This window comes from Corvus hawaiiensis, chromosome 4, assembly GCF_020740725.1.
Source record: "Corvus hawaiiensis isolate bCorHaw1 chromosome 4, bCorHaw1.pri.cur, whole genome shotgun sequence".
NCBI classification, from domain to species: Eukaryota; Metazoa; Chordata; class Aves; order Passeriformes; family Corvidae; genus Corvus; species Corvus hawaiiensis.
The window spans coordinates 1,675,540-1,688,893 of NC_063216.1; the positions used below are offsets into that span (position 1 = coordinate 1,675,540).

The following is a 13,354-nucleotide window of genomic DNA, read 5'->3' on the forward strand; positions in this document are numbered from 1 at the left end:
AGCGAGTTGCAAAGAAAGTAAATACCAATAAAGAGCCATTCTTTCTTCTGACAAATACAACTTTGTGAAAACTGCAACCATTAATTTTTCTGTCCAAACATACTGGGGCTACCAAGTGAGCTAAAGGACATTTTGCTTGTTATGTCAGAAAGCATTTTTTCCCCCCTAAAACAATTATTATCTGATGTGTGCAAGCAGAGTTTTAAGTCTAATCAGGTTACTAATGTGGAAAAGAAAGCAAGCTGGAGTTTTAGGTGTTCTGAGATGGGACTGATTAACCACTGAGTTGATACGTCCCTAAATCCACTCCCTGTTCTTAAAACTAAGAGTCAGACTTGCTCAGATTTGTCTGGCCATGTGTTGTCCAGGATTTTGGCATCATACCATAAGTTTTTTATGTACAGCAATTTCAGTTGCTTAGATAGAGAAAACAAATATGTGCATCAAGACAGTAACACAGCAATCATCACCCTTTGTCTGGTTTGCATAAATTCTTTAATTACCTGATCAGGTAGCTTTCTATTGTGTGTTCTCGAAACTCTCCCAAAAACCCCTCTATGGCAGTGATTTGAAAATGTCACACTGTGCCTCTCCAGAGCTCAGTCCCATCGATGCTCATTAAGCACCATCCCAAGTTAAAAGGTGAGGTGAATTCTCCAGGGCTATATAGGCTAATTATTTGTCATATATACTGTGCTGTACTTCTACACAGTCATCTAAAGAGAAAGTTTTAGACTTTATCCAACATTTTGTTGTAATTCTTCTATCACGAGTAGTTCAAACTACGTGTAGCTCATGGTGTGCCACTTGTTATATGCTGGAGTGTTTAACCTGCAAGAAGATCAATTTTTCTCATCAATATCTTTTTCCCCATGTACTGCAAAACTGTAATCTTATCGTCCCTGGCTGGACTTCTACATTTACAGAATCCCTGTTAACATTTGTTATCTTTTAAGCTTTTGCCTTTTCTAAACCTGCTCACAAGTGATGAGTTAGAGCACCTGGAGAAGGACATCAAACAATTAAAATACTCTTTATCATTTGTAACACAGAAAGGAGACTAATGCCCACTGACCTGAGGAATTATGACAATAAACTGTAAAAAAATTTAACAATTTTATAAAGCTGTTTGTAACCCAAAAGCCATTAATCTTCCACTCAAATGATTGAGACCCAAGTGCTTTGAGCCCATTTCTTCTACCATGATGCTTTAGTACGTACAGGTTTTCTAAGTTCCTCGTTTGCAAAACTATTTCCTTAAGACGTGTATTCACTTTTCAGAGCTGCATACAAACAGCATTTGAGATGCTGAAACAAGGCTTTTCAATCACTGTCTCAGTTCAGAGCTTATTTAACTATTGGCTTGGGGTTTGTTTTTTAGGTTCACCTGTCCAGAGTGAAGACAGTACAGTACATATGTTGACATATTCCTACACAAGTTTTCTGATTGAATCCAGTGGCACAGGACTAGACCAAAATTCCCCCCGTAAAGACTGTTCCCTGTCACAGCTGTGCTTGCACATGAAGGAGTTTAAAAAGTAGAAATGTGATGGGTCATTTCACTGAGAACTGGGGCAATCTTTGGGCCAGACTCTCTTTGGGTTTGGATAGCTCCGTAGGAAGAGGAGCCAAGAAAAGTTCTTCCTATCTGTGATCCTTCACAGTGGTTAAGAGTAGACAAAACCTTCACAGTGACCCCAAGAATGGTTTTTTCAGTCCATAATCATCTTGTCAGCACAAAATCAAAGCTATTTCTGGGGAAACAGTGACAGCTGATCCTTGCTGGCCTAGGAACTGCCAGGGCTCCTGAATGCCCTTTACCTGCCTTAACTTTAATCCATCTTTAGAAGTCCCTGTCTGGCAGAGAGTACTTGACCTCATCCTCCCCACTCTGTGTAAGAATATTTTGCAGCACCCTGTGGTCATTGTTCAAAACAGCCTCAGAGTTAGCTCACTGAATTTCATTTTGGTTTTGTTCAAGATGGCTTTTTTTCTGAAACGTGCAATTTTCTGTTGGCACTTAATTGCTGCTTTTCTCTCCATGCTCCTCCTCTATATGCAGGTAGCTGCATGGGAGGGACACTACACCATTTTGGGGTTGGTTTTTTTACATTTGAAGTCTGAAGGTCTTGCCTGGATCTCATCCTCAGCCAAACTGAGCTAAAATCAAATGGTTAGAGAGCAAGGCTGAACTTGCAGGAGCTACCTCATGAAGTGGAACTGAAAAGATGAACAAGGTCTTTTGGTCATCAAACAACTTTATAAGAAACTGGACACTTACATACTTTGAACGAAAGGCTGCTAAAAAAAGCTAAAGGCCCCCAGGAGGAGAGAGGGATGTTTCTATGAGAGGTAGTAGAGGTCTCTTCCAGCAGAGAGTCAAGGAGCCTAAGCCATGTGTACATTTATCCAAGCATCCTCCTCAGGCAGCCAAAAGCTGGGCTGTGTGGCCACCCTGCTCAGGGCAAGCTGTATTTTCTGCCTAAGTTAGGTCACTCTGACAGGCAGAGGATACTCAAGCTGAACTGCTTCCCAAGAGAAAAGGATCCAGAAAGAAGAGCTGGGTTTCGTTGTGGCTTTTGGTTTTGTTCTGCTGATCCTTTCTCTCCTCAAAGGATGAGGCGAGGGTGGTGTTGCAAGACATGGCAAACATGAACCAATTGTGTTCACGTCCACATGCCCATTTGAATGAATCTCTTTGTGCGTGAGTATTTCAGTTTGAGAAATCAGTGAAGACACAGTTTGAAAATGCAGGAATGAGAACATTGTTAGCAGATGCCAAAACTTCCTTTTTTCTATTTTTTACAGCACGTGGTTTTGAATTGAGTGCTTGTACATGTTTAAATGGCATTGCCTACTCCAGAGTAGTCACCCTGCAGCTTGAACATTTTCTTTCCTATTTCTTTTTACATCAGCTAGTTTTCTGTCCTGTGCTGTGTCTTTCCTTACTATTCCAAGACCTTCCCTATTATTCTTGAAATAGAAATGACATCTGCAGCCCCAAGAATGCTGCACTACACCCACAGAATTTACTTTATCTAGCAATCTGCCACTAATATTTTGAGAATCCAGCAAGACAGAAAAAGACTACCTCCCCAAATTGCTATTGTACAGCTGTCCTTAAATGAACTGTGTCATATGAGTTCCCTTTGCAACACTGCTGAAGAAAATGCTCAATGTTTTTCTCACAAATCATTGTAGATGTACTTAGCTCAGATATCTTGCCATGACTGTGGACCTTTTTGTGCTAAAACTATCTGTTGTTTTCCAGTTTTCCTTTGAAATTGCTATAAAACATTTCATATTTATGAATATTTAATATTTTTCAATTTTCTTAGGCAATGTCTACATTTATTAAGTGATAAACCTCCACTTTGGGGAATATTACTGGTTATATTGCTTGTGCTTTGGAAATAGAACTGTAGTGGCAGTCTCTCTGTGTGTTGTCAGAAATAAATGTGATTTGTGGGTCGACCTGGCTTGTGGCTGGGGATGGTGCATCAGCTCCACCACTTCAGAGTGGTTCCCAGAAGTGATCTGACTCAGGCCCTATGCTGAGTCACAAATCCTCCCCTGCTTCCTCCTTGCTTGGACAGAGTAGCAGTTTTCTTCTGAACTGTATTAGCAGGAAAAGAATTGCTTCCCACACCCCTGGTACTGGCTGAAGTACAAAAATGTGTATTTTTGTGTGTATAGGGAAGCAGAGGTGGGATGGTCCTCTCTTTTCCCTTTATGCCTGCTCACTTCTAGAGGGTCATTTATGTGAGGCTGCGCCCACTCATACTCCTGGTTCAGGCAACCCTGTGGTGTAGGCAAAATATAGCCCTGCAAAACCAATGGAAGAACAGACTCAGGATATGCATTCTCTGAAGACCTGGACTGCGAATATGATGAGAACAGGAACTGCCCTGTCCAGCAAACCAAGTTTGATCCAAAATTGAAGACACGGGAAATGTGAGATAGAGCTGTGCTTGGCAAGGTCTGAATGTCTTAAGGATATTTTAAGGTTTGCCTGCAGAACTCAGTCATGACTTCCAAGGCAGGCAGCAGGCAGAAGTGTGAGCCCAGAAAATGGGCTCAGGTGAAGGGATGGCTAAAAGTGAAAGGCGCAGTGTTTGGGTGCCCAAACGCACTGCCTGCCGAGCTCACGGTGTAGTGTCCCTTTGACAAAAGCTGCTAGCCCCTGACAATTGCCACGGCACTTCTGGTGTCCAGAGAGCTCCAAAAAGTGCATTGACTGCTTCAAGAGCCGGGCTCCTGGTTACTGAGTGTCCTTGCAAATGACATAAATCGTAGTGGTGGTGGTCAGGATGAGATCTAAGCAGCCTTCGGGAAGTTAAGAAATCACAACCCCGGGTGTGGTCAGTGAGGATGAGGAGGGGTGGGACAGCCCCAGGTGTGGTCAGTGAGGATGAGGAGGGATGATCCAGCCCCGGGTGTGGTCAGTGAGGGTGAGGAGGGATGATCCAGCCCCGGGTGTGGTCAGTGAGGATGAGGAGGGATGATCCAGCCCCGGGTGTGGTCAGTGAGGATGAGGAGGGGTGGGACAGCCCCGGGTGTGGTCAGTGAGGATGAGGAGGGGTGGGGCAGCCCCGGGTGTGGTCAGTGAGGATGAGGAGGGATGATCCAGCCCCGGGTGTGGTCAGTGAGGATGAGGAGGGATGATCCAGCCCCAGGTGTGGTCAGTGAGGATGAGGAGGGATGATCCAGCCCCGGGTGTGGTCAGTGAGGATGAGGAGGGGTGGGGCAGCCCCGGGTGTGGTCAGTGAGGATGAGGAGGGGTGGGGCAGCCCCGGGTGTGGTCAGTGAGGATGAGGAGGGGTGGGGCAGCCCCGGGTGTGGTCAGTGAGGATGAGGAGGGATGATCCAGCCCCGGGTGTGGTCAGTGAGGATGAGGAGGGGCAGGCCCTGCTGAGGGCTGCTTTCAGGGGTTTCTGGAGCCTCTGGAGTGGGCGATCTCCGGGGATCTCTCACAGGACAGCAGCGGGAGCATCCTGCAGGAGGGGGGAACACCTGGGTGCTCCTGGAGCATTGCTCAGGACATGCAGAGGGACAAGCCCTGTCCCACAGGGCGGTGCAGGAGAGGGGAGCAGCTCCCCTGAGCAGGTGGGGCAGCCGTGGGGGGCAGGGAGGATCCTTTTTCTTTCTCTCTTTGATTTCATCTTCCCAGTCCCATCCCAGTGTCCCCAGTGGAAAGGGAAAACCTTTATCATGCCATTTTATGGGTTTGAGTTGAGGGAAAATTCCCCCTTTCCGTCATCTTAAGGTTAAAATTGCAAAGGAATCCTGATTTTCCCTTGTTTTAAAAGTTTAAATTCAGGAAAAATCCTCTTTTTCCCAGTGTTTGGAGTATTTAAATAGAGGAGGAAAGGGCAGAAAAAGAGAGAGAAAAAAGGGGGGCTAGAAATGTGAGGTGAAAACGGGTGGGAAGAAGGAGAGGGAAAAAGGGTGGGAAAAGAGAGAGAAAAAAGGGCAGGAAACGTGAGAGGGACAGAAGGACATGAAACCTAAGGGGAAAAGGGAGGGAAATGTGACGTAATTGGGCACTCATGCATTAATTACTTGGGAATTTATGAACACCACTGTGCAACAAAGGAGAGAGATTGTCTTTTTGAGAAAAAAATCTGGCAGAATCAGTCCCAGAAAGATTTTTTTTTTTCAGGTCTGGGAGTTCACAACCTTGAAAAAAAGGCAATTTGGGTGATTCTAAGAATTTTCTTACTTTTATAGGCACGTCTTTCTCGAGAGGATTTCTGTATTAGCAAACCTACCATTCATTTCCTTGGATATGTTCCACAGCGCAACAATGCCAAGTGTATTTTAGCAGCTGGGTCTTTTTCTTGGGCCATCTTGCTAAGCATTGGTTGAAATCCAAAAAAGCTTGTAAGTACACAAGGGGATATGTAGGTAATCCCATTGCTTTAAGTGCAGACACTTACATGCTCAAAGATAAAGCACGTTCTTCAATAACTGCCTGAATCGATGAGACAGCAACCAGCCCCTCTCGTCATCTTCCTGAGAGAAAAGCACAGCATCAGATAATAGCTCTAAAACACCTGCAGCAGCTCGAAAAGTGCATTTCCCATGGCTTTGAGAAAGATCAATGTTACTTGATATAAGTTTTTTTTCTTTTTTCTTCCCTAGTCCCTCTTCTTCCCAGTTGTATTCTAAACTTTTGGGTTAATGCAGTCCTCTAGAGGCTAAAAAGGGCTTGACCTGGTATAAAAAGCAATGTTTTTCCCATGTAATAAATATTTAAAATGTTTTATCTGTGTAAATAAATGCTAAATTCTGTGAGCCCGGGGAATGGCATTAACGTCTTTTGCTTGCTGAAACATTTATGGAATCAGTGTCAGCCAACAGAACACAGCCAAGAGGATTTTGTTAAAGGTAAACTGGAGTGCTTTTAAAATAAATATGAAGAGTTGTTTAAGATCTTCAATTATTAACAGAAGAAAAGCGTGGGCTGGAATAGTGCAAACAATCCCTTTCGTTGCACTTTCCCTAATCCCTGCACAGTTCTCTGGGCCCAGCCTGGAGCGAGCTCCTCAAGGCAGATGCTGCACCTTCACAGATGTCTGGAGAGAGCAGCACCACAAATAAGTAGACTTAAAAATATTTGAAAACCATTTATTTTTATATTTGCTTCTCAGGACTTAAGTTCAAGAGCCTGTGTTTACGGCTGGCCAGCGATGACATTGCCAGCCTCTGAAAACAGCACTGGAAAAATTCGGCTCTGCTGTAGAAAGCAGTTATTGGCATCACCTCCTTTACATCCAGAGGCCAGCTCTGCAGTCTGATCAGGTCACCAGGCACTCTGATTTAATTATGATTATCAGCTGTACAGCTCATTGCTAGGAGTGCAAGCCTTACCTCCACGAGTGAGAAAAAAATGCCAAAGGTGCGCGATGGTGTGAACACACGTTTGGGGTGATACCTGTGTATTGCACCATGCAAAGATTAACAGCATACAGGAGCTGGGACAGAGGAACCATTCTTTTATAAGCTGAACTCTCTCTTCTTTCTCTACACAGAGAAAGAGCCCACAAAAGTGTTTAGAATTCTCACCACTGGTTAGAAAATCTTTGTGACTGCTTATAAGGGGGTGGTTCGCCTTGGTTTACTCTGATCAGAAGTGCATCTGTACCTCTGCGGTTTCAGAACACAGATTTGATGTGTTTTGAAGCGTGTGAGGTTTTTATTAAAGAAGTGACTCTGTTCCACCTACCCATGGCTCTTCCCCAGTCCTTTAATCCCTCCTCATCTGCTCTCCCCCTTGCCAGTACAATGAGTTATCCTGACTGTCTGGGCACGGTTCCTCGTACCACTCCTTGCAGCAGCTCTTTGTGTTGCACGTGGCTGCCTGACAGAATAAAGCAATTTGCAGGCAGCAGCTGTGTTGCAGCAAAAACCTGACAACAATGTGAGGAGCCTGGTGATGTGCATGGATCTCTTGCCTTTCTGCGTTATACCTTCTGAGGGCATTTCTAAAGTCGCTGCACAGTCGGTGGTTTTTTATCTCTTAGAAACTCTCTGAATACTTTGCTGGTAATGTATTTAAGCTTGCTAATTATTAGAATCATCTGGATTTAAAACCAGGCTGCCCTAAAGGGATACTGCACAGCACACACACATCAATTCATGCTAACAGTATTCAGTACCTCGTGTCCTCTTCAACGTTGGCTTCTTATCGTCAAGAAGCTTTTCTCTAATTAAGCTGGCTGAAGGTCCTGTACGTCTGCTGGTGGTACGTGTTCCCCTTGGCCATCTAAACATCATCTCAAGTTCGTGGTGCAAAGCTTTGTTTTCACAAGCACTGCTTTGTTAGCACGAAGGGCATTGGTTTGTGCAGATATTATCTTCTCTGGACATCTGTAGTAGGCTGAAGCACTTTCATGGCGTGGGTGTTAATGAAGCTGGTTTTAAAATGAGGGAGTTTTTCTGTTCATCTTTTTGTCTGCCCTCAGTACCCTCTCAGGAGTACTGGGTATAACCTACAATGAATGCTAAAATTAATTAGTACTAATAATTAAGGGTAAATTACCTAAAACCTGGTATCAGAACTCTTAACCTCATCAGCTTGACTACTTTTTGGATTAACAAGACTCCTGAAATCACTGGGAAATGAGGCCTTTATTTGCTTTTGTGTAGGTTTATTTGAAGCTCCAAGTATTTCAATCTGCAAAGTTTGGGGGGAGGGGGGGTGTGTTTCAGATTTGCAGCCATCTGTAGTCTTTTAACTTTCTTGTACTGTTGTACCTTGTTTGGGAGAAGGTGAGACGTTGCTTTAATTTTCTGGGGAATGTAACATTCCTGACTGATGTAAAGAGTTGGAGCAATGGTGGTGTTGACTGCACTTCATTTTCTGTGCATATTTAGAATTAGTAGACTGAATGACGTGGGCATTTAGCGGAAAAGGTTGGCTGCTTCATGTAAGCACAGCTATTTTTTTTTTTTTCTCCAGAGACATTGCTTATTGAGAAAAACACCCAGAGGCAACTGAGCAAGCAGAGTGGCCCACTCTTGTACAGGATATTTTGATCTTGTCAGTAATGCAGTTATTGTAAGAGTCTCTGTGGAAGCCCGAATGTTTCATGCTGAATGTCACTGCCCTTGGATAGCAGCATATCCTTTGGATAGATAACTGATAACAGATAACTGAACTGCCTGGAGACACCTGAGAAAATGTTCTGACATCTGAGGGATGTTAGAATCCAGCCAGTATTTGCTAGCAGGCAGTGAGGGATGCTGCTGGCCAGGCAGCTGATGCCACATTTGATTGCTTCTGCTGTGTTCCTTCATGGCTGTGGAGCAAAGGCAGTCTCAGCCTTAGCTGTGAACTGACAAGTGGATTGCCTACAAGGGAGAGGGCTTGTCAAGAGATGTGTCATCCTCATTTGAAAGTATTTAAATTATTTTTTTTTTAAAAAGGAAAAGAAGAAGAAAGTCTAAGATCTTAGATGATAGATTTTAAAAGTTATTAGTTATCACAAGCTCTCTCGGCAGATGTATAACAGACATTTACAACCCGTGAATCACATTTCTCAAAAATCACAGCTAATACCAACTTCTCTGAGGAGATGACAGCATTTGCAGGAGACACTAATGACTCCTGGCTCTCAGTCATTGCAAAATCATGAGCTTGTAATTGTTCTGATCTGGCTATTTGTAGATTATAGAGTTCTAGAGGTCTCTCAACACTTCCATCATTAATAACTTGCCAGTGATAGTGGTTGCTATCATTCCTACTCAAAGTGATAACTTTAAGATCTTTGTAAATGCAAATCCTTACTAAAGGCTTACAAGGCTGGCTTTATTCTTCTGGTTTTACAAAATGAGGAGAAGGAGACAGAGGCACACGAATCTGCAACTTGAGTCGAGTGCGTCTGAGGGTACAGCTGCTTGGTGATTTAGAAAACTTGGCTACAAGTCACCTTCCCTGGGCCATTCTGGGAATGTTTGGCTTGCTCATGATTAAGACTTTCAACAGTCTCATACCTTAACAATCTTGTAATAATATTTTCTCATACCTATTTCTGGGCAACCTCTGTTAAAAGGTGATCCTTGGGACAAAACCAGCACTGCTGATTCTGACTCTCCCTCTGTTGAGACTGAAGTTAGATGAGGTAGATGTGGAGCACAAAAAGATCCTAAGAGAGCGGGGAGCTCTCATTCAGTATGGGTTTGGTGGTTCTTGAGCAGCTCATGCTCTGCCTGGGACTGGCTTGACTTCTGGAAGAGCCCAGCATCAGAGTAGGGACATGACTTCAGTTTGCCACCCCTCCCCATATGCTGGAGTGCATCTCTGTGCACCCCAGCACTTGCCCTCACGTGTGTACCATGGTTCTTGTCCCTCTTCAGGCCTGGTGTGCTTTGTTTTTGTCGTGCTTTAACTCTCCTCAATACCGTGTGGGATATATTCCCTCCTCGGGGAGGGGCTCTTTGGTGACAGGTAAGGTAATACCTGTTTCACTTTGGTCTGTGATCTGGGCAGCTGTGGGAAATTGTTTGCAATGCTGGGGATAGTCTGGAGGGAGGTGTTCTGTAAATGTACCTCTTTACATCATCAAGATGATGAGTTCAGGTGAGGGGAAAAGAAATAAAACTGAAACACTACTGTGCAATGTATAGCCTCTCTGAATTTTGTTCTCTTGCTGATAAGTGCTTCCTTCTGTTCTCTCTGCAGGTCTCCAGGTGGTTTTAAATTCAATTATCAAGGCCATGGTCCCTTTGTTGCATATTGCCCTGCTGGTGCTGTTTGTCATTATTATCTATGCCATCATTGGACTGGAGTTATTCATGGGGAAGATGCACAAGACCTGCTACCATGTGCAAGGGGGACTGATGGGTAAGAGGAACACACATATACCTACAGAGGCTTTCAGAGGGAGGCTTTTGTCATATGTAAGAACATTTCTCCTGGCACAGGAGATGGGTGGCTGTTGCTCACTGCTTGTGGACTTCTCATGGGTTTCACAATTTCACCACTGCAGACTGAGCTACACAGGAGATGGCATCACAGAAATGAACAACTCATATATTTTATTATTAATTTCATATACAAGTGCATCTTTGTTTTAAACCAGTATCGTTGTAAAGGAAAATATCATTCAGGGCAGTACTTTTTTTTTTTCAATCACACAGGCTGCAACTGTGGTTAGAAGTGCAACCAGAAAGAAAACAAAATTATATTAGTGGGAAGAAAGTTTTTTCCATCAAATCCATCAGGAAAAAACTTTCAAATTATTTGCAGAAAGAAATATTCACATTTCAAAACAATTCAATTGCATTGTCACTCATCTAACCATCTGTTCATTTTCATTTGATTTATTGATCTTGAACAGCATCTATTTCTCATGTGGTGGTGAGTGCTAATGCCTAGGACCCAGTTCAGCTCATAAGAAAATATTGAACGGCAGAGAATTGTTTCAGAAGTTTTGTATTTTCTGCTTTTATAATGTTGGCAGATTTCATTTTCTGGAAATGATGCTAGAACTATAATGCACTGTCACTCTGGTTTGCATCTTTAAAGTGGGTTTATTTTTCTCCATTCTGTCTGGAAGTATTTACATTGCAGCATCTAATTCTGATATTACTGTTTCTGGCATTCTTCCGTGATCAGAATGTGATCACAATTTTGGAAAATTACATTTTTTTACCACATAAGATGAGAAACAAACATAATTACCCCCTCCCTTACACATATGTACATTCCTGCACCTGTTAAAAATGTAGCACAAAGCTCTGAAATCTGTATATTTTTAAAAAATCACACTGCAGAAGTTTTTGTGCTTATAACAATGTTTCCTTGAGCATTCTGTATATACCAAAGTACTTAGTTTGCTTTGTTGTATAGGTTCTCAGATCTTTGAAAACACCTGTACAGAATAAGGGGTGGATAATCAAGCAGCAGTCTTACAGTTTCTGAGTGCCACTGGGCTACTGATAAGATGCCCCACATCATCGAAATGCCAAAAGAGCAGAGCTCCAGACACTCTCTGCTGTAATTCAGCAGTGGCCTGGTGCCACATGAACCTGTCTCCAGAGCACTGGAGCCTGTCTGCTGCAGGGGCTCAGCCTCCCTCAGCAGTGCCAGTCAGTGCTGCACTTCCAAGACTAACCCAGATGCCAGGTGACTGCAGTAGGAAAATGCTGGCCATGACACACAGCCTAATGAAACATGAGAGGCTTGATCTAATGTTCCCTGTCATGTTGAAAGGCATGAATTCTTCCTCGCAGGAGGGTATGCTTTGGAAAAAAAAGAAGTTAATCTCAGTTTTGACTATAAAATTTGACAGCTTGGCTATTATTTTTTACAAAAAGAAAGCGAAGCGCGACAGTGAGCAGTTGCCTGTGTATTCCTGAGAAATCTGTCAAACTCCCTGCAAAACACACTTGTTAAAATTTGATATCCTTCACTTGCTTATCAGTGTGTCAAGTGGTTTTCTTCAGCTGTTTTTTCCCCCTTCTCTCCTTTAAGATACCCCTGCGGAAGACGATCCGTCCCCGTGTGCCCCCCAGTCTGCCCACGGGCGGCAGTGTCAGAACGGCACCGAGTGCAAGGCGGGCTGGGAGGGACCTAAGCACGGCATTACCAACTTTGACAATTTTGCTTTTGCCATGCTCACGGTGTTTCAGTGCATCACCATGGAGGGCTGGACAGATGTTCTGTACTGGGTACGTATCCGAAAATGACAAGCTGAGAGTCCTGCTTGTGCTCACAGCTATGTTGGAACCTGGGGGCTTTAGCTTTCTTGCTCATTCTCTAGAGTGAAGGCATGGTTGCTAGCATGGAGCTTGAATTAACTTGGCTTACTGTTAGGTAAAATGGGAGGGGTTACCTGGTGCAATGAAATCAAATGTAAATGTTGACTTTCCATTGATATTTTAATTTTGAATGACAGCAGATGGCTTATTGATTTGAAAGTTCACAATTTACCTTGGTTGAGCAGAAAGTCATTGAAAGACCCTCTCTGCAGGACTGAAACATCTCATACATCTCCAGATTACTGATGTAGAAGTATTTGTGCTCTACCCATGGCATTTATGTTCCAAAGGCACTGCACTGGTCAGCTCATAGGTTTTATAGGAAAGGCCTCACAAATTCCAGCAGTACTTCTGATTATGACTTTTTTCATAGAAGAATTTATTCTAATGCTATTAGCTCTGATACCGGTATCAATCATGGTCCCGTGTTTAGCCAAAACATGATATTGTCTTGAACATAAATGGAGTCTCATCTTGTCCTGTACCCTAATTCTGGACATTTCAGCAGCTTTAGTTTATACCTTTTAATTCCTAATGTATTGGGAAATTCATTGCAATACAATTATACTATAGGAGTTAATATCAGGTTCAGCTTTCACCAGTAAATCATATATAATAAACAAGTTTCTGGATGTAGCTCTGGCCATCAGCTTTTGCAGCAGTATGTTATGACCCAGGACCTTCATTCACACACAGCACAGTCCTGTCTGTACAAGGCTAAACCAGACTCTCACCAGCTTGTGAGTCTGGCGTGTCATGAGACCTGGTTCTCCAGGATGGTAGGGTGAGTTAAAACACACGGTGCAGTTTAACTCAAGAAGGCTCAAAGCACACAAAAGGGTAATCTGGACTGAGGCAGCTTACACTGTTAGTCAACATCAGCTTTTCTCCTAAACATGAGCCTGAAGCTGCCTTCTACCCACCAGTGATTTAGAGTTTACAAGATTTCCCTTTGAAGATTTAGCTTATCTGCCAAGGATGGTCTCTGTGTGGAACAGTTAGAAGTTGTCTATCTTCTTAAGCTTAGAGTAGAATAGTGACTAAAGCTTCCTTCTAACGTCTGAGATAAAGGGTAGAGATCAAAACA

At 43.3% G+C, this 13,354-nt stretch overlaps 1 protein-coding gene across 27 annotated transcripts in view; it reads left to right on the top strand.

Moving 5' to 3' along the window:
* The window catches only part of CACNA1C (calcium voltage-gated channel subunit alpha1 C), a 465,784-nt gene that overhangs the window by 285,022 nt on the left and 167,408 nt on the right, over positions 1–13,354 (top strand). For all 27 annotated transcript variants that reach the window (XM_048301198.1, XM_048301175.1, XM_048301189.1 and 24 more), the window contains exons 6-7: positions 10,187–10,348; positions 11,981–12,177. In XM_048301198.1, coding sequence (XP_048157155.1) covers positions 10,187–10,348; positions 11,981–12,177 — 359 coding nt within the window. The remainder of the gene's footprint in view (positions 1–10,186; positions 10,349–11,980; positions 12,178–13,354) is intronic.